At 37.8% G+C, this 26,253-nt stretch overlaps 1 protein-coding gene across 1 annotated transcript; it reads right to left on the bottom strand.

Annotated features, from left to right (window-relative positions):
- Positions 1-20,321: 20,321 nt before the first annotated feature.
- On the bottom strand, positions 20,322-24,955 carry LOC104593945 (Major facilitator superfamily protein). The gene is made up of 5 exons (XM_010254052.3): positions 24,629-24,955; positions 23,545-23,762; positions 22,787-23,221; positions 21,926-22,083; positions 20,322-21,672 (listed from the first exon to the last, which is right to left on the bottom strand). The coding sequence occupies exons 1-5, from the start codon at positions 24,759-24,761 to the stop codon at positions 20,775-20,777; spliced, it is 1,842 nt and encodes a 613-aa protein (XP_010252354.1). The 5' UTR covers positions 24,762-24,955; the 3' UTR covers positions 20,322-20,774.
- Positions 24,956-26,253: the final 1,298 nt, after the last annotated feature.

The raw sequence follows: 26,253 nt of genomic DNA, 5'->3' as shown, positions 1-26,253 counted from the left end.
AGGGACAGCGGGCTACGGAGACTCAGTGCGAGCCCTTTTTGAAGCTCGCTTCTTCTTCCCCTTCATCCGCCCAAAAAGTTTGTCCGCACCGAGCTTCATGGGACTTGCAACAAAAACATGGCGTTAGCGACATTACCAAGAATAAAGTCCCAACACAATAAAAAATGAAGTACTGACTCTAAACCAAGGAGACCTACCAGGACTCAAGCCGGCCTGCACGAACTTATCTTCGGCAATGTAGTCCGCAAAGTTGAAGCCGAGCTCCGCCCAAGACTGGAGCGTCTTCCTTGTCTTCAGGTCCAGTTTAACACCGAAATCCTGAATGGCCGCCCTCCAATGGGTTGGAAAAGGCCACCCCATGGGATTGCGGACCACGAAGTAACTCTTCTTCCAGACCGGGATCCTATTGGGTAGTTCGTATAAAAGCTTGTAGCCCGGATAAGGAGATAGATAGAAGGTCTGCCTATGCTCGGGAAGAACACAGGAAGCATTCTTCTTGATGGACAGGATTGAAGAAACGATATCGAGGTTGAGGGGCAGACAGTAATCGTGGAAAAGTGAAATGGTCCCTACTACGTTACGGATGGAGTTTGGGAGTAGCTGGTCTATGGTAATGTTAAAAAACTTCAAGACCTTTTTTGTTAAAGGGTGCAAAGGTAAACGAAGACCAGTCGTGAGCTGCTCTTCAAAAATCACGATCTCGTTGTGATTGTGTTCCCAAGGGAAGTTGCCTACAGGGAGGCTATGGAGAGCTCACTCGGAAGGTTGTATTGGTACACTAAGGCCCGGAGCTTGTCCAAGGTCATTATTGAGGGGCCAATGTTGTCCGGGACTGGACCTCGATGCGAAGTGGATGCCGGGTTATTCGAGGCCTCTCGCGCCTCCCGGGGTGACTGCACCTCGGGAGGACCACGGACTAACTCTGGACCCGAAGTAGCCTCGTTTCGGCTATCGACCTGGGCCGAGGCACCTTCCTCAGCCTCATCTAAAAGGCTATCAAAACTAAAATTGGATATGACAACGAACTAAACTGAATTGAAAAGAAGAGCTAAGGAAGACTCACCAAAGATGAACGACCAAACTAGAAGGAAGTGGCAAACTGGAAGACCCAAGGTAAAGAAGCTAAGCATGAGCTTAGATCGAAGGCTAGTAAGCTTATGGCGAAGAAAATAAGTCTCGGGTCCCCCCTATTTATAGCCACTGTACCGAAAAAACAACGGTCAAGATCAAAGCAATCTAACGACTCCTAAGAAAACCAGTTGCACGACACTCGAGATCAAAAACAGTTTAGCGCGCTTTTTGGCATCTGCGGAATTTATAGGTCGCGTGACGTCCGCACGTAAACCACATACGACCTGGGTTATCCTTGGTTGAGCCGAGCAGCCGAACTAGTCTAACCAACAACCTATCCGACAGAGCGACTTGAACTTTGAGCCAAATCCACTTGTCACATCGTGAACTCCCCGCACTAGGCCAAGACCCCTGGCTCGGGGAGTGGGGGGCAATTGATGGAGGATAATTTGGCCCGATCTCGTAACAGGGAGACACGTGGACGTGACGCAACATAAGTGACAATTCAACATGGTCAATTCGCTACAAAGCAGCCTCGGGTACATTGTTACCCCAAACTAAAGTTACCTCGAGCCAAGATCATCCCGAACTAAGATCACCTTGGTACCAAATTGCGACTAGGATAGCAGTATCAGGTCCGCTATAGATCAAGCCCAGACAGTTGGACTGCCTCGAAAAGAGTCCACCTCGGGACAAGCCTACCTCGGTGCAAGATCACCTCGGTACAAAGGCACTTTGGCATTCACAGCAGGTCAGGTCTGGAGAACATGAGCTCATGTGATGCTTGCCAACTGCCGCATGGTAATTCCAAGGATCTCACCATCGTACCCCGCATCTTATGGGATCGTGCCTTGTAACGACTATATTAGCTCACCCACTCCCCGATTTAGACGGAAATGAGCAACCTTACCGGTTGGTGGCATTATCCCCAACTAACACGGAAACGGATCCCATCACAGCAGGGATCCATGTACTACTCCACCAAACCCGCGAGGACTCCAGTATATAAAGACCTCACCCCCCAGGGGCGAAGGTAAAGTAATCTTTGCTCTCTAGCTCTCTCACAATCTAATATCATTTTCAGCTCACAGCTAAGTGCTAACTTCAGCATCAGAGTGACCTCGCCGGGTAAGCCACCCCGGGTTCTCTCATTCTGTTCTTGCTGGTTCATCGAGCTCGTCTTTGCTGGTAGTCAGATCATCTCCTACAGGGAGCAGCCGGGTTGCGCTACATCAGGTTGGATTAGGCCTAGGCTGGCTTGAAATATTAGGCCCATGCCCGATTCTAAAATTTGCACGTCTAGGTCAGGGGTAATTTTTTCATAAAAAAATATTTAATAAGCTTGATTGGCCATTCAGGGATAATTTGGTTTACAATTGGAATTGTACATATTTATATTTGTACTCTTTCCAAACTAAGCCTTAGATTGTGTTTGGTTGCAATGCAAATTTTTTGTACTAGTACAAATGAATGGGAGTGCAAATGAAAAAAAATGTGAATTCCCATTTAGTTTTGTTTTGGGTTTTACTTCATTCTCTTCATGTCTTAATTTACTTCATTTAGACTACAATCAAACAGAATAAACTAACATTTGAAACAAAAATAAGTCAGAATTTACCCTCCAATCATTTGCATTACCATAGTTTTGCATCAGTGCAAATTTATTTACATTGCAACCAAAGCTCGATTTGGGAGGAATGCAAGTACAAATATGTACAGTGGAAAACCTTATAATCAGTATTTCTAAAATTGTGTATTTGCACTGTACATATTTGTATTGTTTATAGTTTGTATTCTCCCCAAATTGAATCTTAGGCTGCGTTTGGTTGCAGTACAAATGAATTTGCACTGATGCAAAATTATGGCAATAATTTAGGTGCAAATTTTGATCTATTATTGTTTCAAAATTTACCTTATTTTATTTGATAAGACCTAAGACAGAATGGTGTACAACCTAAAACAAAATTAAACCAAAACTCGCATTTTTTTCATTTGCACTAATACAAATAAGATTCCATTGCAACCAAACGCAGACTTAGGCTCAGTTTAGAAAGGGTATAAATACAAATATGTACAATATAAAACACATACAAAATACTACAAAATACAAGGTTTTTACACTCGAAACATTTCCAAATCTGAAATAAAATGTTTAGGTAGTAAGTAAAATTTCACGTTGGTCCTTGATGTTATAAAATCTCAATTTTCCTGAAAATAATAATAATAATAATAATAATAATAATAATAATAATAATAATAATAAAGGATAATTTAGTCATTTGAATTGGATAGTTGTCCTTATCGAATGTCTGAGTCATCAAACGCGCTAAGCCAGCTGTATGTTATTAAGGAGGGGTCCTGCAGGAGAGGATATCAGATTTCAGAACGTGTTGACCAACAACTCTCTCTTTCTCTCTCTTCCTCTGTCTTTCCTCTCTCCTCTTTCTTAACCACTAATCACTGATCTCTCTCAATCTCTTCTCTTCTTCAGAGGTCCCTACTCTCTCTGTCTGTTTCTCTCTCAATAATTTATCAGGTTCTGTGTTCTTGGGGTGATGTTAATGATACAAATTGTGCTGGGTTGTACGCGGATTGCACGAGCAGTACTCACTGGGTACAGATGGTTTATCTACCTCTCTCTCTATCTATGTACTATGATACTATCGTCCTCTGCTCAGAAAGCAACGTAACTCTAAGGTTCATGAATGCATATAAGATATGAAAATGGAAGACATCTGGTGTGTATTAACTCCAACTACGTTCCAAATTTCCAATCAATAATATCAGGCAGCTGGTAGAGGTAGGGGGCCAGGCGCCCATAGTTGGGTGAAGTGAAATTGGTATGGTATGGTGGCAGCCCAGATATGCCTTGAGCCTTCAATGAACGGAGCAGGTCGGCTCAGCCACTGGTATGGATCTGGGATTTGTCTTTTCTACTCCCGTTTTCATGCCCAGTTCTTGATTTCTTTCTTATGGTTGTTTGGCATCGATGGAGTTTATAAGATAAATGTCTTGAACTTTTGTATGCTTTTTGTCTTGAAAAACGAGACAAAATCTGTTTTATATGTTTTTATTTTGTATGATTTTTTTACTCCTTAGCATCATTAGGCACCACTAGACGCCATTAGGCGTTATATAAGCTAAACCATGGTTTTCAAAATCGGATAGGACCGGAAAAATCGAGAACCGGTTAGTTTTGTTTTTTCTCAAAACCAGGATTTTTCAAAAAAAACGTTGATTTTGATCAGCAAATCGCTGACCCGGGCAGTTAACCGTTTGAATTGTTCGAATGGTTTTGACCTTTTTTTATTTTTTTTGTCAGAACGGGCCAACCGTTCGAACCGAATGGTCAGACCATTTGACCCAGTAATCGGATCCCTGATTGGTTCGGTCTCTAGATCGGTTTTAAAAATCATGAGCCAAACAATGAAAAATCGGTCTTGAAAATGAAAAATGTCAAAATTGGTGTTTCTTTAATAAATAGTTCACACGATTTTCGAGAGGGCTGTTTATCTGATAAACGGCTCAACCATATAAATTTTTAGGCATTTTTTGTTAAACACATCTCCAATGCTAAGCTGGCACCATTTCTTCAAAAGCTACATCCATACCAAACACCATCTTAATTGGGGTTTCTCAAATTATTATACCAAGAGGCAAGAGGTACGGGTCTGTTTGGATTGCTTGATCCAAAACCCAAACAGTGGCTGTGGAAACCAATGTAGGGATGGGAATTGTCCCTGCAGCATTTTAGGCATGGCTCTTGATTTTGCAAATTTGGCCTTTTTTAACAACACCATTGAATTGTGTTATATGTGAAATTTAAGAAGGGTTGATTTATTTCAAATTTTCAATTTCAGGATTTCAAAGTATAAATGCACCCAGGCTAAGTTTTGGGAGTGTTTATTTGAAAAACAAGTGAGCCTTTGGTGAAAAAAGCAATTATTTCAAATAGGGGTAGTATAAGTATTTTCAAAATGATGTGTTGGGCCGGACAGGAAATAAGCATTTATTTGGGCTTATTTCTTAAATACAAATAAGTGCTTATTAGTGTGGTCCTGACTCAAAATTAATGATTATTTTTACACACTCCTAAACTTAACCCAAGTCAACATTGAGTTCCATAATCAATTTTCTGTTTGATTGGAAGAGACTGTTCAATAATAAAAATGTTTTAAAAACAAAAAGATTAAAAAAAATTAAAAATGAATAATAAAAAATATTAAAATAGTTGATAATAATTATAATAAATTATATGTTAATAAATAATAAATAAACTATTAAAATAATTAAAATTGATTAAAAATTTAAAAAAGAATAATAAATTATCTAAAAAATATTAAAAAATTGTACATATTTATATGTATTTGTATTGTACATATTTATATTTGTACTCTTTACAAACTGAGCCTTAGGTTGTGTTTGGTTGCAGTGCAATTTTTTTGTACTAGTACAAATGTATGGGAGTGCAAATAAAAAAATGCAAATTCTCGTTTAATTTTGTTTTGGGTTTTACTTTATTCTTCATGTCTTAATTTACCTCATTTATACTGAAATCAAACAAAACAAACTAAATTTTGAAACAAAATTAAGTCAGAATTTACATTCAAATCATTTGCATTGCCATAGTTTTGCATCAATACAAATTTATTTGCATTGCAACCAAACACAACCTTTGGAGTATAAACCTTTCAATTTCTGAAGCCAGAATTTTAAGTGCAAAGTTTGAATCATGGCTTTCTGCTACAAACCAAGACAGATAAGGCTGCATCAAGCATTCCTTATTTTTAAGGACTTATCTCCTTTTTGTAGTTAAAATGTCCTTATGAACAGAGAGTTTTTAGCTTATGATATTTTTTCCTAAACAGTTTTTTTACCCATTATTCAATGAATCATAGGTCTGAACAGCTTTACTAAATTCATATCTAGTGCTGAGAGTTGTTCTAATTATCAAATAAAATTTTGGACACTGTTTGGGGAAAAGAATATTGAAAGATGTTTTGATTTTTATCATATTGAGATTTTTATTCATAAGAGTGATGTGTCCTTGATGAGGGATGATTTGGCCCAACCAATGATGTGACGACGCGTGGAGTGATGGAATGACGTGATGACACCTTAGCGTCCTCGGACACCTTGGCGATCCCAATCACCTCGGGACACCTAGATAGATTGAGGCTTGAGTAGTTCAATAGTAAGCACCGACCTGCAGAGGTGCCACGAAGCCTCCATCTAGAAGCAAGCCAGCTGTCTCCGATCTCCTTGGGATCACGGCGTACGCCATCTTTGGGTGTTAAGCAAACTCCAGACTAGACGGGCTGATGATCTTGGACACACATCATGAGGCCCATGGCATCTTTCCTATATAAAGGCCTCGCCTCCTGAAGGGATGAGAGATCCATCATATGGATGGTCGAACCCTGTAGGAAGGTTGGGCGAAATTTCAAAAATTTCCTCTCCCCTCATCTGGGAATCACATTCCCTGTTTTAGAAAATCTGCATTTTCAAGGATCAATCTTGAACCCTAAATCAAACCAGATCTGAAACCAGAAGCAAGAGAGAGATATACCTGATACGGAGAAACAATATCTCCCAACGAAGGTGTTTACGCCCAAAGAAACACTCCAAAGATTGCTCCCACTAAAGATGATACAGTGTAAGTTGGAGCAGAATCAGCAGTGTTCATCCAATAAACCGAACCCTTCGCAAAATTCGCTGGAGGCTATGAGCACAACTTCAGATCAGCCTTTCTCCAAAGGCTGATATCAAGATCCAATCTTGATCGTTCCTGCTTGAAAGAGGAGATCAAACTAGCATTGTGGCGACGACGGCAGGAAGGAGGCGGCAGAGAGAAAATAGCGTTGTGATGCTATGTTCTCTCTTCTATAACTCTTGCTTTGAGAGTGAGGATGTGATGATGCAAGGGGCTGCCACCCCCTCTTCCTTTTATAACTTCAAAGGGATCAGCTCCTAATCCCATTAGGAGTTGTTGATCCAAATCATATTTGGATCTGAATTCCCTTTAAGTGATAAGGATAAACCTTTATCTTATCTGCATATTAGATCAACCTTTCTTCTAATCTGATTAGGAGGTTTCCAGATCTGAATTTGTATTCAGATCTGGACTCTCTGAGTGGATAGGGTAAGACCCTATCCTATCTGTTGATTTAATCCCAGATCCGCCCCTTTATTTGACTGATCATATTAGCCCAGTTCGAAATGGGCTTTAGGCCCATGAAGTCTTAGTGCTCAAACTGGTTCCAAACTGCTACCCAGTTGGGCTTCTTTGTATGGCGTGGGACCCAAACATTGATCTACACATCAGCCACATGGGTTCGGCCCAACCTCTATTACAAGGCCTGGCCGAATTCACTAAAAAGACAGTGAACCCCCTGAAGCCCATCACATGGACTCCTAATGGGCCCAACACTTACACTAACTGGTCCCTAGGCCAAGCCACCTTATAAAAGACCAAGGACTGTGGGCAGATGCAAGATTAGCCCATCAGGTTTTACCCTCAATGGTCTTACACTTAACCTCTCAGCCCATAATGATCATACACTGCCCGATAAGAGAGGACCTCTCCCTCGGCTGCAAGGAACAGTGTTGCACTCTCTATTCACATGGATCTCGGGAATTAAAACATTTTGCAAACATTTTGAAACCATAATATATTATATATATATATATATATATATAGTTATATCCGTATATAAAATATATTTTGCAAAACAAATTTCAACGATTGAAATTGACTGCCGGCAGTCTTGGTTTCCATCAGGGAGAGTGCATCCCCGATCATTACCTTTGTCTGAAAAAGGGGTTGATCCTATCACTATGATCACCAACTCAGATGAATTCTCGGACTGTCCCAACATACCCAGGTTTTGACCCCCGCTATGGATATCACTGATTGGCATATCAAAGATAGCCCAATCCGACACCTAGAGCAGTATCATAATCGAGCCTAGGGGTCAGGTGTAACTTTCCAGTTTTGCCCACTAATCACCAAGGTCTAGGGCAATACTGGAAATCTGGTCCGGTTCAGGGTTTCATTTAAACCTACACTGCATGTACCTTGGGTCTCACCTTGGCAGCTGAGACAGGCCACCCCAACACTTGGCGGCACACCAGTGTCAGCCTTAGCAGGATAAATCTCCCTAGACTTATCCAACGGCTGTGAACATTATAAACTAACATGAGTCTCATTATGTGTCCAGTTTAAGGGTATTACACAGAGACACACCAAAATAACATGAATCAAATAAGTACTTTATTCATTTACAATAAATTTCATAATGTACATCAATCTAATTGGAGCTAAGGGCAGAAATGACAAGCATCCGATGCCTTGTCTTTCCTTTGTTTCTTGGATTTGGTGGCCTTCTTCTGGGGCTTTCTCTTTGCCCTCCTCTTCTTGCCCTTCTTGCCAGCTTCAACAAGCATGGCTAGGGGCTCATCCTTCTTAATCAGTTCTTCGGCCCTCTGCAACATATTGCTGAGTTCCTGAACGCTGACATTCAGCTTATTCATGTTGTAGTTCATTATGAACCGATTGAAAGACGGAGGCAAAGAGTTGAGAATGGCGTCTATCTAGGTCGTGTGATCCAGCCCGGATCCAAGAGCCTCAAGCTCATTGATGTAACCCTTCATCCAAAGACAATGATCTTGAACTTGTTGCCCCTTGGACATCTGTGCGGTCATGAACTGTTTCAAGACCTTCTGTCGAGTAGAACGATTCTGCTCTTCATACATTGTCTTTAAACTATCCATTATGTCCTTGGCTAGTTCGATCTGATTGAACTGCCTCTGTATCGGATTGTCTAGGGAGGAAATGATGTAACACCGGGTGAGGGAGTTTTTCTCCTCCCATTCCTGATAGTCCCTTCTCTGTGCCTCAGAAGCCCTATCTCTTGGACGTTCCGGGGTAGGATTCTTGGCCACCTTATCCAATTTTTCAAAGGTTAAGACCATCATAAGGTTACGGTACCTATCAGCATAGTTTGGGCCCTTAAGCTTGTTGTTGTCAAGAAGCTTTGCAAATTGTCCATTTGCCATTTTCTGATAAAAGAGCAAACATCAGTCCATAACCTAATTTGATTCATGTTCATTACATAGGCTTTTAATCTATGTTCCATTCCCATTTATTCATCTTTGAGATTTTCCTCTTATCTCAGTGACAAAGACTGCGAGTTGTCTCTGGAAATGTGGGAAATCACATAGGGTGCATGGAGCCAACTGTTTCAGCTGCATAACCCCACCACCTTTCTGTGAAGGATCATATCCACTCATCATATGAGCTTTCCCTTTGGCCTCTATCAGACAAGGTTCAGAGCCATTTTAGGTTAAATCTTTCTGTCCAGTGAGTGCTCACCCATCATATTCGTGAACGCCAAGGTACCGTGAGAGAGTTCCCATTTTCTGGTGAAGCCCCTCCCACATCGGTCTATAACGCCCCTATCATCTTATGAAACACTCCGACAGATCCAGCAGCAAATGGATAACCCAATTTTATGGTGCGTTTCCTCATTACTAAAGGACCCATCTTCATGCTAATGATGGAAGGCCTTTAGAGAGTTCATCATATGAATCTCCCTATCACATGCACTCATATTTCAGGAGGGAACAAAAGTTACGCCCTTGTTTAACTTAGGTCAAACCAAAGTGGCTCCCATTGACTTTCATAAAGCCAGATTTAGGTGGGCCCTAAACGGCTAGGGTTCCGCACGTATCCTTTTTAGGAGTGTGGGGCCCACCACTGAGTGAGGTCATCCAATGATCTTTAGGGACACCATGGAAATGATGTGCATTCAGCCATGGTGTGCGCAAGAGCCACTGTCGTATCTGCATGGACCAAGTACTTATGGCCCATGAACGTAGCACATCACACATCCATACATCACATGCAAGGATAGAATTGATCCAATCAATTAATATCTATAAAGCCCATTATTAAAGCCATTTTAATCCATAATATTAACAATTAATATTATCTAGGTATATGAGCCGAATAAGGTTAGACAGTTCGGTCCATATATCTTTCCTGCAAATTATGGGCTTTAGCAGTTTTAACACCTTAAAACTAGGCCTTACAGGTGTGGGTCAAATTAAGTCTCTTAATTAACCATCAATCCCTTGACCCAAAAGTGAGAAATTAGGTCTGAGAATCAGCCTCCATCGAACTACAAGTTCGGTCCAACCAGTTTGGACCAATCTGGTTCAAATGGATCTAGGGTTTGATTTTTAATTAAAGAAATAATTCAAGAAAATGATCTGAAATTAATTACTGATTAAAGAACAAGCAAGAATCAGTCATAGGGTTGTTCGCACACCTCCATCCTACAAAACAAAAGTCAGAATACTGTTTGCAGTTTCACAAACTGCAAATCGTAGATAGCGATATTGACATCTGCGAATTCTCCTTCTGCGCCGCCATCTTCGATCAAGAAAATAAAATAAATAGAAAACCTAATTTCTATTAATATTACATCTGATCAAATCCTATACATTCAGTCTAGAAAATAAAAAAAATATTTACAGACCAGAATGTAAAAAGAAAAACTGCAAATCGCAGGTTCACTACGCCAATCAAGATTTCGATCTCCAGTTGTACGAACAACCCATAAATCAAGAAAAGAATAAAGAACAGTTCTAAATATAATCCAGATTTGTAAAAATTAATTTCAGATCCTTTGCCCTTTAACTGGGAACCGATTTCCCAGAAAAGAAAAAAAAAAAAAAAACCTTAATCTGTGCAAATTGGGTAGAGCGCCTTCTGCCAATTTGCGCAGGTTCAGATCTGATTTAATTTGGTTCAAGATTTGAACCATGGCTCTGATACCACTGAAGGGATGAGAGATCCATCATATGGATGGCCGAACCCTGTAGGAATGTTGGGCGAAATTTCAAAAATTTCCTCTCCCCTCATCTGGTAATCACATTCCCTGTTTTAGAAAATCTGCATTTTTAATGATCAATTTTGAACCCTAAATCGAACCAGATCTGAAACCAGAAGTAGGAGAGAGATGTACCTGATACGGAGAAACAATATTTCCCAACGAAGGTGTTCACGCGCATAGAAGGACTCCAAGGACCTCTCGGACTGTCCCAACATACCCAGGTTTTGACCCCCGCTAAGGATCTCACTGATTGGCGTATCAAAGACAGCCCAATCTGACACCTAGTGCAGTATCATAATCGAGTCTAGGGGTCAGGTGTAACTTTCCAATTTTGCCCCATAATCACCAAGGTTCAGGGCAATACTGGAAATCTGGTCCGGTTCAGGGTTTCATTTAAACCTACACTGCATATACCTTGGGTCTCACCCTAGCAGCTAAGACAGGCCACCCCAACACTTGGCGGCACACTAGTGTCAACCTTAGCAGGATAAATCTCCCCAGACTTATCCAATGGCTGTGAACATTCTAAACTAACACGAGTCTCATTATGCATCCAGTTTAAGGGTATTACATAGAAACACACCACAATAATATGAATCAATTATGTACTTTATTCATTTACAATAAATGTCATAATGTACATCAATCTGATTGGAGCTAAGGGCATACACTGTCTAACACCTCTAGCCTCATAAGGTATGTAAGGTTTAGCTCTCGAATTCCCTTACATTTAAGCTCTCAGTTCTCTAAATTCTCCACATTGTTGATTTAAGCATTGGAGTGTCCACACCGAATAAAGAACCTTAGAGACTCTAATTGCCTTATTTTGCGGCTTGACTAGGCAACATCACTAGCCCGATGTCGGAACTATCTTCCAACAGGGATCAACCAGATCGTGCATCATCAATCCTTAAAACACATAAGCAAAGTAGACCTCTGTTTTATGGGAGCCAATATCAGTATTATACTGTAGAAAATGGGCTGAATCTTACGCTTCATGCTTTTGTGCCTACCAATATGTGGGCTCTGGGCCCATGTCTAATTTCATTAGATCTAAAAGGCCCAATCAAATTCTGGAAAAGGCCTACTGCAATATTCAATCTGGTGGGCCCTCACTTTGAAAAGAAGAAAATTTTAAAAGCCTCAACATTCTGTAAAAGGCCTACTGCATTGACCGAGTCATTTCCGAGAAACTATAAAAAATAGCTTCACCGGAAAATTGATTTCTCAGCTCGTGTAAGCCTAGTTTTTGCTTTTCATGTTTTTCACCAAATATGGTTTCATAGATTTCTACTTTCCTTGCAACGCCAGAAGCTGCAAAATGAAAACCCTCCCAAACAGGGACTTAGTGCTTGCTCTCTCCAGGTACAACGACCCAAAGAGCCCCCCATCCCCAACCTCTCTTATTCTTTCCTCCTCTTTAACTAGATTTGTAATGAGAAGTAGGGGTGTAAGTGAGTCGAGAATACTCGTGAGCTGTTCGGGCTCAGCTCGCAAAATACTCGAACTCGGCTCATAGTAATAGAGTTCGAGTCGAGCTCGACTCAAGTCAAGTACTTGGTCGAATCGAGTTTGAGCTTCACAATAACTGGCTTGAGTGGTTCGTGAGCCTAATTGAACTCATAATAAAATAATATTTTTAATATATTTATATTTATAATATAAATAAATATTAATTTTTATATTAACTTATTTATAATATAAAAAATACATTTATAATTGACTTTTGAAATATATTTTTATTTATAATATTAATTTATTTATAATTTATAATATTAATTTATTTATAATTGGCTTGAGTAGCTCGCAAGTATCAACTCAAGTCAAGTTTGAGCCAAATATACAAAATTTGGCTGAGATCAAGTTGAGTTTCGAGCTCTGTGTTTCTGAGTCGAGCTCGAGCTCGAGTAGCTTGATACTCGGCTCGACTCAACTCGATTGCACCCCTAGTCTTTGGAGAAGCAAAGGTAGCTAGTTCATTCTTCACCTTTCTGGCAGTACTAGTAGGGACCTGTGCGATGCAGGGGGAAATCTAAAAGATTTAATAATTTTATTTTTCATTTAATGTTGATTTATAAAAATAATTATTGTTAATTGAATATGAACAAATATTTTTTAATAAATTTTGTTTTATTAATAATTTGTAGTGATTTTAATAGTTTTTATTCTTTTTGTTATTTTTAAATGAAATTTTGATTAACTTTAAATAAATAAAAATAATTATAAAAGCTAACATTTTTATTAATTCCACTAATAATTAACAATTATATAGGAATGACAACGGGGTGGGTTCAGGGCAGGGCACCCCATCCCTTTCCCTGCCCCATAGTCAAGACACTTTACCCCGTCCCCACCCCGTCCCCAATGTCACGCGGGTTCAGGGCAAGGTAACCACTCCTCAATGTCGGGCGAGTTTAGGGGCAAGGCACCCCACTCCTCATCAAGGATGGACAATCCTCGATTTTCACTGCCTCGTCCCCAGTATTGGGCGGGTTCAAGTTGAGGTGCAAATTGGGTTGTTGTGGGTCGGCACGACACGACCCGCATGTGGCTCACACAAAGTGCGAGCCGTGACATGCTAGACCACGAGGTGTCTCGGGCCATGCCTCTCTCCTCTAGGATAATTTGGGGGGTTGGTTTGGCACGGTCGACATCCTGAGCCCACACGGGCCCGTGCCGTGCCATGGGTTGGGCTGGTCCATGGGCTGGGCCTTGGGGCAGGCCATGCCGCACACCAAGCCAAGCTCAAGGCAAGGCACCAACTCTCCATCCAAGGTTTTTAAAATTGGACCAGATAGGGAACCGTTTTGGGGTCGAACGATCCGACTGTCCGGTTCGAACGGATGAACCGCTTTGACAAAAAAAATTAGAAAAACAAAAAAAGGACAAAATTCTGTTGTCTAGGTTGACAGTTCAACCGCCCAAGTCAGCAGTTCGCTAACCAAATAAACAGTTTTTGGACAAAAAGAGGTTTTGAAGTGAAACGGTGTCCAATTCCCAATTTTTTTGGTCTAACCATCTGGCTTGATCTAGTTTTGAAAATACTATCCCCATCAATCCAATATTCAATTTGATGATAGAAATGATCAAAATGATATATTGAGTATCAACCACATGGTAAATTTCTAGTATTGTTAATTGAATGATTTAATAAATTTCCATTCAGTCCGACCTCAATCCCCATCCTTGACCCCGACCTCGATTGGGGATTCCTATTAATCCTCATCCCCGCCCCCACCCCGCCAAAACAATCCCCATCCCCAGCCCCATTGGGTTGGGGAAGTCAGGTCCCCGTTGGGGATGGGGAAATTTTCATCCTTAAAAGTGTGTTCTAATAAATGACCCTAATAGAAACAAATAAGAGTATACAATTGTTTTATATTTTTAACTTTTTAAATAATTAACAATTATTCATATTTTATATACTACTTTTAATAAATGTTTTATAATACAAAAATAACAATAATTAATTTCAGCTAGGTTTATTTATCAAACAGATGAAACCAACCAACCCAATTAACTCGACTCGAGTTGGTCAGTTTTCTAGTATTTTAGGTTGGCTTTGGTTCAAAAATTTTCCAATTCGACCAAGTTGGATCAGCCACTTTAGCCACTTGTAAGCCGACCAAAATCGAACGACTTAACCATGGATATATATTAATATTTTATATTTTAAATATAATTTTTAATATGAAAAAGTGGGAATTTTCCCATATTTCTTAGTCTAAAATGTTTTATATCATAAATCTAATTTTTAAATTTATTTTTTAATAATTGCATTGTAATTTTTAAAATTAAATTAAAATTTTAAGTTTAAATCTTTTGAACATATTGACCAAACAAAAAAATTGACCCAAACCAATACAACTTGAGTGGGTCAGTTTTCACAAAAGGTTAGTCGGTTTCATCTAACCAACTCCCTAACTTGAACATGTCAAATTAGTTGACCAAATAGCCTACGACTGCACTGAACCAACTCATGAACACTCTTAATTTTAGCTAAATTAATAGTCATATATCTAATAAATAACAATAGTTTAATCTCCAATAATTATTGAAAATTTATAGAAAAATACACAATTATTGAAAATATATATAATGAAAACTACAATAATTACAAAAATTAAAAAAATACAATAAGTACTATTGAATAACTTATAACATAAACACAATAAATACAATAAGTACAATAAATTAAATTTAAAAATTTCAACAATAGTAATTTAATCTTCAATAATTATTGAAAATTTTCTATTAAATAACTAAACAAAATAAATTTATACATACTTATTGAAAATACATTTATCACAAAAGACAATAAATATTAATTTTAGTATATATAATTATATAATAATATTATTTTATTGAAAGTGATTTTCTCAAATTATTACTTGATATAAGTGAAATTAATTATTTACAATATTATGTAAAAATATTAAATTATTATTAATTTCAATATTATGTTATAATTATTTTTCTACTTTTTATATATTTTTTTTAAATTTATTACATAATTTATTTATTTTAACTATTTAAAATCTAGTTATGTTAAATATTTTGTTATTTAAAATATTTAGTTATTTAATTACTTAAATAATATGTAAAATATTTATGTTTTAAAATAATAATTGTTTATTGCATTTAATTATCCATAAAATCATAATTTATTCTATGATTACTTAATTTCATTATTAAATTTGTAATATATTAAATTATTATTAATTTAACTATTATGTTATAATTATTTTTCTGCTTTGAAGAAATTTTTTAAATTTATTACATAATTTCGTTATTTTAACTATTTAAAATCTAGTTATGATAAATATTTAGTTATTTAAATATTTAAATAATCTATAAAATATTTAAAATTTTTTGTTATTTGAATTTTATTTTTTTAAAGCTATTACATATTATTAATTATTTAAAAAACATTTAAATTGATAATTTAGAAAAGCATAGTTTAAATTGTTATTACATAATTTTGTGATATACTTAGTAAAAATATAAAATTATTTTTTATGTTTTTAATAAATATTTTAGATTAATTTTATAATTTTTTTAGAATATTTAAATAATTCTTAATTTTTTTAATCCAAACTTTCTTTAGATAGATATAGATAAAAAGTAGGGGAGAGGATAAATAGGAATTAGAGATAATTTAGGAGAGAAACTCTACTAAATTAGAGATAATTTCAGAGATAAATAGGAATTAGAGATAATTTTGGAGAAAGTGGGGGATAGTGGGGGAGGTAGTTTAGGAGTAATTTTCGGGGAAGAGATTATTTAGGTTATTGAGAAAGTGCTTCTCATTGGTTGTTTAAAAAATGACATGGAATTAAAAAAATAAAAAAATTCAAAAAAGAAGAAAATAGATAAATAGCTTCTCTCAAAGGAGAGACATGCTGACATGGCAGGATCAGTTTTAATATATATATATATATATATATATATATATATATATATATATATATATATATATATATATATAGATGGCTTTAACAGTGAGACAATTCTCTGTTGGGTACTTAGTTCCCAGCCTTTTGAACAAGGCCCAACCCATAATTTTGTGTCCATTTTTATTCCCGTATTACCTATAATTTTGTGTCCATTTTTATTTCTTGTTGGATACTTGGATAGGCTGCCTTAGACTATGTTTGGTTTGAAGGAAAAAGTAGGGAAAGGAAGGGAAAGATAGGGAAACCTTTGCAAATCTTGTATAGATTTTCTTACCTTTTCTTTCCTATCCCTACCTTTTCCCTCAAACCAAACATAACCTTAAAGTGCCCGTTCGGGAGGGCTTTCAAGTGGTTGCTTTTGGTTTTATAAGGTGGGCCCCATCCCAAAAGCCTAAAAATCAGAAAAGCTTAAACTTGTTCTTCAGCCATAAAAACGGCTTTCTGTTAAAGTTTCTTTCAGTGGCTTCTCCAAAGCAGTTGAACTTAAGCTTCAGTCCTTCCTAAGTGCCCGTTTGGGAGGGTTGAAGCACACTAGCTTTTGACTTTGCGAGGTGGGCCTGACATGGACAACTATTGCCCTATTGGTGAAAATTGAAAAAATCCGGAGAGCCCAAATTGGCTGTCTGTCAATCATTTAGAGGGCTGTCTGCTTCAGCCTCTTTGAATAGCTTATCTGGAGAGCTTCAAGGCAGCTGAACTAGCTTGGCTGAATCTTCAGTTCAGCCTTCCCAAATGAGCCCTAAATTACCGGTTTTACAGTTTGGAGACTATCTAGTTTGTGGTTGCATTTTTTTCAAGCTAAGCCAGGGTGCGGCCCAACCCTTTGTAGCCCATGTTTGAGAGTGTTTATTGGATAAATAAGTGTTTATTTCATTCAAAGGGGGTAGTATAGGTATTTTGAAAATTACATTATGGGCCAAGATGGGCTAGATATGCATTAAGCTTTTTTTTTTCTTTTCCAAAAAAATGCTTTATAAAAAGTCAAAATGTTGAACTTATTCGAAACGGGCTTATTTCATTGAAGAAAACACTTATTTGGATTTAATTCCCAAATGCACATAAGTGCTTATTGGTTTGGCCCCAACCTAAAATAAGTGCTTAAATGTAAGTACTCCCAAATAGGGGTTTAATCTTGTGCAATAAAGACTTAACCTAGCTTCAGCAAAAGCCGGGCCCAACTTAGACAAACATATTCCCATGGAAATAAGTCCAATCCAATCCAATGAATGTTTTGGACCAATTTAAACCAGTCCAATTCAATGTCTGGACCATCCAGTCTGTTCAAATTCTTTTTGATTTAGATTGGTTTCAACACAAACCCGGTCCATTGACACATATATTCTTATCTTATATCAAGGACCAAATATTGGCTGAATCCAACCCAATTCAATATAAAATTGTTATGGATGGACCAGGTCCAATCCAATCTAATAAATATTTTGGATCGGGTTGATCCAATTCAATATGTCTTGTTGGTCTGTCCAATCCATCCAAATTGATTTTGGATTGGACTGAGTCCAATCCATCCAAATTGATTTTGGATTGGACAGAGTCCAATCCAAAACCGGTCCATTGACACCCTTAATCACAATGTATCATATGATTTTTTGAACCCATCTACGACTTAGGACATGTAGCTACTTTTGAAAGTAAATACCTTTCCTGGATATGTCCTGGCTCAAAGCATTAGCTGAGCCTTGGTTTTTCAATCTATTTGTTCAAAGCATTTGCTGAGAGATCAGATTCTTGTGCAGATATTGTCGATCCGATGGTGGGTGATGGGGTGGTGGTGGTTAGAATTTATATAGAAACTGCCATGTTTCTTTGCAGGTGCTTGTGTGGAAATTGGCATATATAGATTGTTTATTTTTCCATTTGAAGACAATATTATGCTTGTGGGAGCCTCTTAATGACTTGGAGAGTTGAGATTTTCATTGGTGGGGAGCTGTGGATAGTGACTCCAAAAGGTTAGTTTTCAACTTTTTGCAAAGTCTCCAGAACTTTTACCATCGAAATTGCTTCTTTTGTGAGTGATTTAAGAGCCTTGTGGTGTTGTTTGGATGGCCCCTTTTATTTTATTATGCCATAGCTGAATCCTTAGCTCAAGTAAGCCTTGGTTCTTATCAACCCCCCCTCTCTCTCTCTTTCTTATATTACTACAAGTTCTTACTTTTTTAGGAGGGAGAGGGGGAGGGGGGGCCAAAATTTTAAGTTAAAAGGCTAGACCTAAAAAGGAGAAAACCAAGCTTTAACCCTATGCACATCATTTTGATCTCCTATGCATTCTCTCCAAGTAGAAGGAATCATTAGAAAGGTCATCAGGTGGGGTTGGGGTGGAGTGGATGGCCATGACCACAACTTTTGAACTTGATGGGTTAAGCAAGGAGGGAACAGCTTGATCTTCTGTTATGTTGCCTCCTAGTTTAATAAATATAACTTAATTGAATTACCCAAAACATTTGGTGAGAGAAAAAAAAAGCTACTTCTTCATCATCTACAAAACTTAAAAAGAAGATAGTAAAGAATAATTTTAAAGATGAAAACTAAGTACTTCTCCAACTAATAAAAAAGACCAAGTCAAAGCTCTATTGGATATGCTACAAAAAAAATGTGCCAAATGGTGACACACAGCAACCAGCAACACTACTTTAAATGTTGGAAAGTGGAGTTTGTATGTCACATAGGACACTAGGAATACCGATGCTATGGAGTAAAGTGGTCATCAGATGACAGAATTCTCATGTGCCATCGTTGCTGTGTCTTTCTCTTATTGGCTCCCAAATATAAATTATGGGTGTTAAGCCAAACCCCATTCTGGACCAACTTGACCATATTTTGGGCTGGTGGGATTAGATTCAGAATTGTTTTCAGATGAAATTTCATAAGGGGCTCCATGGACCCAGCCAGAATTGTATTAAACTATTAATGAATATGTCTCACAGTAGTAAGGCTATGTTTGGTTTGATAGGAAATAAGAGAAACGAAAAGTTGAGGGAAGGTTGTTAACAAATTAAAATTTGTGAAACTACTTCAGAACAAAACTTAATGTTTTCTCTCTTATTTCTGTGAAACCAAACACAGCATAACTATTGATTTATACTTGGATATTTAGGGGCGAAATGGTTTATACTGGGCTAGTCCAAGGTTGGATTTCCACTTAAGAGACCAAAGAAAACTGAGTAATGGTTTATATTGGACTGCTTGTATTAGTAAGTTTCAGCTTATCTCATCTTTCTTTTTTGGATGCAGCTGATCAAGAGTATGTGAGAAGATGGAAACAAAATAGTTTGTCATAGTCGTACTAGAAATAATCACAGAGTCCAATAAATCCAAGAATTGAAGGGACCCGTCACAAGAATGGGAAACCAACTACTCTAGAATCAGAGGGAAAGAAGAGAACCATATATACTTTATGCTGGCAGCAGGGTAAGCTGTGTTCATGGCACTGGTTTTGCAGCAGAGCAGTGGCCAATGAAGTGGAGAAATTGCTTCTGTCATTGGTTGAGTGTCTTAGCCATGTCATGAGAAAGACTGTTGCTCATGGGACCCTGATAATCTTTTTACAAACATATGGATGAACATTATAATGACAAAGAGACCCCCCACAACCAGTGGTGTTATAAGGCTAACAGCAGTGCTGAGGGATCTTGCAGGGGGGAGGGGCCTAGCTCCAACATAGGACATTGAAGACATGTATGAGACATGTTTCCTGGTGAAAGGTAAATGATTGAGATAGGAACAGAACATGGAGGCATTTTTCCCTACGAGGTCTAGAAATAGATCCTCTCATCCTCCCTTTATTTTTTCCTTTATTTATTTATTTTGAATTTTTTAGCCATTATTCACTGAGACTTTTTTATTTTCCATAAACATGTATCACATCACAATAGCAGAGTTGCTTTAGAATGACCCTTCTTTTAACTAACTAAAGCATAAAAGCAAAACCCCACCACTTACACTTTCTTTTACATAGAAATAAAATGTGATGAGGTTTTAATTTCCTCACCCATGATCATAGAGAGAGGAACAGTAATGAAGAAAAGGAGTACAACAAGGAGAATGCATTGAATCTTACAGATGGGATTAGACCTAACTTCCTTATGGATCCTTGGGATCAAATCAAAGACCTCTGGACCCTTAAAAGTCCACCTTGGACAGTCAATTATTAAAGAAACAAAAGGTAGCAAAGGATGGAAGACACAATGGTTATCAACCTAGAGGTTGCACTAAGTGGGTCTAACTCCAACATGGTATTTGTTTTATACTTTTTATATTTTTTTCCATTTTTTTTATACAATAGTCAAGCTAAAGGTGAAAGTAAAAAAATCATTTATGGAGATAATGCTATTTAAGGTATAATATTGTCAGCTCCAATATGCTTTGAAGAGCTGATGAAGTTGTGATCCAAGTCTTCTCCATAGGAATCATGTACTGGAGTTGGAGACAAAGATGGATTGTAAGAATACCATCTGGACCAAAATAGATAATTGAAGAAGTTAATGATGCTAAGGGCAGCTAGCAACCAATAGAAAAAATCTAGCCTATCTTTGTTGAGATCGTTGTCACTAAGCCATCCTCCACTTGATGAATTTGAGGTGATCTTGTTAACCAGTGAGACAAGGAGGGAGCTCAAGTAGAACCCAAATGAGTATGAACAATAGGTCATGGCTGTTAGAAATGACTGCATTCCTGCCAGGGACTGTTTGTAGAAGAACTCAATGAGGCCGACCGCAGTAAACATCTCTGAGAGTCCGAAGATGAGGAACTGTGGAGCGATCCAAAAGATTGACAGTGTGTTCTTGGACTCTAAAGCTGCAAACCTTCTCTTCTTCTCTACTAGGGCAGCTGCAACCATGGAGAAAGTTACAACAAAAAGGCCAATTCCTATCCGATGCAGCGGGGTGATTCCGGCGTCCTTTCCGGTGATCTTCCGTGCCAGTGGGACGAATACAGTCTCATAGAGAGGAACTACAAATATGAGCATCAAGTATGGTATGGCCTGTAGGGAAGCCGGGGGGATTTGGAAGCTTTTTGTGATCAACCGGGTGTCCATAACACTTCCTTGTTGGACTGAGAATGTCTGGAGCTGAGCCAAAATAGTGTTGAATATAATGGTGCAAGCAAAGATTGGAATCACAGAGATGATGATTTTCACTTGCTCAACTTGGCTCACAGTGCATAATCTCCACGGGCTTTCATTCAATTGAGACCCATCCTGGATTTTAATGCAGGCCTTGTCCAAGAACCTGAAATCAGTTTGAATTAATAATATTAGCGATGAAGAGAGAGAGAGAGAGAGAGAGAGGAATTTTAAGGTGAAGAGAGATGTTAAGAAGACAATTAGTAATTGAAATGGGCACATGGAATTGATGTTCTAAAAGATTCATTTGAATCGTTCAATGATTATCCTAGATTGCCCAGATTTTAGTTGGAACATAATTATGGACTAAGTAACTAGTTCTCTTGGTATCATGGCAGCAGCTGAAGTTTTAGACCCACCTGAAGTTATCAGTGTGTATGAGATTGATGGTGTTGGAAGCAGAAGCAAACGTCCCGCCAACTGTGTGGCTGGCCCCAGTACTAATTCGGCTACCATGAAGCATATCAGAATTAGAAGGACAAATCTGCTTTCTCTTTGTGAATGCAGCAACAAGAACCTTCAAAAGTAGATAGATATAGAGTTATATAAAAGGAAAAACCCAATTAGATTAACCAATAGTTGGGTCAGATTAAGAAATACATTCTTCTAAAGGACCAACTTTATAATGAGATTATGAATCAGCAGATATCACTTTTTTATTGTATTTGCAAAAGCATATACTGTGAAAATGTCCAAAATATATTGCTTTTTTAATAAGCATTTCGCTATTCTAAAAGAAACAAGAAATAATTCCTGAAAAAGCAAAATCACACCCTCCAAAAAAAAGGAAGAAAACAAATCTCTAGAGAAGTGAATCAATGAAGAAATTCCAAAGCATCAAAGATCAAAAGGACACAACAGGGAGACAAGAAGCTCAGTCGTGGAAAAGACAAGGGAAAATGAAAATCATCTTTCTTGGAATATAGTTAAACTTAATTATTAGCTTAGGTGAAAGAAAAAATTGAATAGGAATCAATCAATCTGTTTCTTCATAACTAATTAAATAAAGAAATCAAACAAGAATGTTACAAATGGCTACCATACAAGGAGTATTCTCAGCCTCTCAGAGCATCACCCAAGAAAACAAAGGCTCATTAATTCTTTCCTTTCAAGAGAGAGAGAGAGAGAGAGAGAGAGAGAGAGAGAGTAGAGAGAGGAGGGAAAAGAATCCATAGTTAGCAGTTTCTGAGAAAAGGGTAAAATGAGACTAAAATCATTACCTGGGCAATTGGGGTGAAAATGCTCCCTTGAGGGCGTTTGTTCCTACAAACCAGTGTACCAGAAATCAGGCTGATCAACCCCATGGCCATGGCGGCAGCTGAGACTCCAAAACCAACATCCATCCCTGACCTTGTCTGGATCCACACCAGAAGTGTGAGAGCTATCAGTTCCCCAACAGAGAAAGCGAAGTAGGCAGCGTTGAAGAAAGTAGAGAGCTTCTTGGATTGCTTGTGATCATCCTTTCTGAATTGGTCAGCCCCATGAGAGATTATGTTGGGCTTTAGGCAGCCACTCCCCAAGGCAACCAAGTAGAGTGCCATAAAGAAGATTAAGGCCTTGAAGCCCTTGGCCGGTGAACACTGCTGCTCTAACATGTTGCACTGGGGGGGCCTTAGTTGAGGCAGATGGGCTTGGACTGATAGTAAGATAAAACCCTGCATAAAATTCACAAGAATACAGTACCCAAATAAGAACCTTATATTTATTTCTTGATTTCTCCATCTTTATTTTCTTTCCTTTATTAAGTTTCAGTTGAATGTTCTATTCATTGTCTTTAGAAATCAAATTAATTTGACTTCCTCATCAGTTTGATTCTACTGTTACCATTAACTGTTTATGAACAGAAAGCTAGCTGCTGTATGTCCATTTACATTTTAAGAGAAAAAATGGGTATACAGAAAATAAAGGATGTGGTAGCTAGTATGAAGAAAAATGGCGGATGAGAGAGAGAGAGAGAGAGAGAGAGAGAGAGGCTTACAGAGAGTTCCACAAATCCAAATATTAACATGGTCCAGAAGCTTCCGAGATAAGAGTCCGAGAGGAATCCACCGACGAGAGACAGCAGGAAGACGGTCCCAATAAAGTTGGTGACTATATTTGCAGATTTTGACAGAGAGAAATGCATCTCATTGAAAACATAAGTGATAAGGTTGTTCCCAACAGCAGCTATTGCCATGATCTCAAATGCCTGAAGGCCTGAAACATCATACATCACACAGTCACCCAGCCATAAATGAATAAAGAAAGAAACCCACTAACATCCGTATCCAATAACCTGAATTTTCAAAAAAGTCAAAACTCCATTAGTTTCTTCTACCATCAAATTTCAAATTGATAAACCCACATTACCCACTTGTGAAGAAAAACAAAAGCTTGTGATTTAAAAAATTTATAGAATCTTTTACAGCTATAATGCTAACCAGAACCTGATAAAACATGTTACAGGAATCACCACAAAGAGACTGTTACTCAGTAAAAGTTTCTGGAGCTTCTTTCTGAATTCAACAGGCAGAGAAAAGAAAGCAAAATAGTAAGTCATGGGTACAGAGATCAAATCAACTATGACAGTCTGACTACCTCACTCACTGATAGTGCTCTCAGCCGACAAATTGACCCATGATCTAACCCTTCAAATGTTATGATACTAACTAGACTGAAAGGAAGAAATCCTAGCTAGCAAGTGAGGTAGAATTGGTGGTATATCTGCTAGAATTGATCCAACAAACTATTGTGATTTCTGTATATAGGATGCCCACCAGTCAAGCTATAACCTTTGAGTCCAAACCGGAAAAGCAAAATGGATAAGAACCAGAAGGATTGAAGATAAAGAATGAAGCATCATTTTAAACAAAGAACTGTTTAAACCTACTAGGGGAGAGGAAAGAGAACAAAAGAAACCCACAAGTTTGATATCTAGGTTTCTTTCTTCATCTTTATGAGTATTTGTCACACAGAATTTTAAAAAACCAAATCTAGAAGGAATCAAGGATCATGAGTAAGAAAGGTGTGCATGCAAAATTCTATCCTATATATAGATATATATTTATATGAGAGAGAGAGACCAAGAACAAATACAGCAGCTCTCATTCCACCATGCTTGTTAGACTTGCAAGGTCTGCCTCTCCAATCAACGGAGACATCCTCCACAGCCATGGATTCACCTTTGCAATTCTGTCTGGTAGCCTCGATATCCATTTTCTACTTATTTCTTATTACTTGAGTTTCTATCTATCTATCTACCAATCTATCTGCGTAAAAGAGACACACAGAAACACAGAAACACAGAGACACTGTCTGTAAACAATTTGGACAAGAGAATCTCTCCACAAACTACAAAAAACCCAACTGAGGATAGCAAAAGCCCTCTTGTCTGTTAAGGGGACTTTGGTGAATTTAAGGCAAGTGGGTGCCCCATATTTATAATGTCCACCCAGGCCACCTCCTCGCCGATTATTTCCCGATTAATTGCCATCCCCTCACAACACTTGACACTTTCCCCAACCCTTCTGGCCCCTAGAGCCAATGCTCAGCCCCGCCAACATTTCATGGATAGAAGATAGATAACAAGTGCTCTCTTTTTCTTTCTTCCTTCCTTCCTACCCACTAGAGTCTGGGTTGGTGTTGCCAGATACCCTGGTCCGTACATCTTGTCTCACAGTAGCCAATAAAGACCATTGTTGTTGGTGGGTCCACCTCTTCTGAGTGGGCCCACACCCCCCAAAAGTATATATATATATATATTATAGCTAGTTCATTCAATTATATTTAAATTTATTATTATATTATTTGTTTTTCTTTTGGGGTGTTTAATTTTCTTTTTATTCTTTTGCCTCTTTTTGGCAAAATGCCAGATGAAGCCCAAGGTTATGACACGAGAGATGCCAATTCCACTAGAGTTTCTATATACTTTTTACAATGTATAAAGGACAAAACCGACCATGCAAAGGGCCCCCATAAGAGAGCAGCTCCTAATTCCTCACATATACCCCTAAAAATCAACATGAACCACACGAGGATTTCAACTCTCAACCAACCATATGTTCACTGTTTTCATTCATCTAGTGAGAAATAAATGACATAAAATTTTATTCCAGTTTAGTTTTGTGTGCATTAGGATGGAGTAGAATTTTAAGTCGATAATCAATATAAAATCTTATTAAATATAAAGTTTTACATCAATAATTAATATCAAAATTATATCAATTTTATCGATGTAAAACTTTACACTCTTCCACTTTTACTATGTTTTTCAAAAACAACAGTCATTTTTACGGTTTAATGTAAAACGTTATCAGTGTATTTTACGAAACACAACCTAAATGTTCCAACTAGAAACAATAATAATATTAAATATAACCTTATTATATATATATATATATATTTTTTTTACGTGTCAACAACTGAGTAGTAAGTAGGTGTCCACCCCTCTTCTTCTTGTCAATGTTGGGATGGGATTGACTCTAGCTAGTGCAACCTCCTTTCTGGTGTAGTTCTTCTTCCTAATTAATATCTTGTCAAAAAACCATAATATATATTACTCTACACATCAAATATAAGTCATACATAGACCCATTTTCTTGTATATTCTACTCGGCCAGCTGTTTGATGGACTCAATTCTACTTGGGCTAAAGCATAACAAATTGCGGACAATGCATTTTAGTCAAAAGTACTTTAATACAGCACAAA

This window comes from Nelumbo nucifera, chromosome 5, assembly GCF_055504915.1.
Source record: "Nelumbo nucifera cultivar China Antique chromosome 5, China Antique-T2T, whole genome shotgun sequence".
NCBI lineage: Eukaryota > Viridiplantae > Streptophyta > Magnoliopsida > Proteales > Nelumbonaceae > Nelumbo > Nelumbo nucifera.
This window is presented reverse-complemented; position numbering and strand designations above follow the sequence as displayed.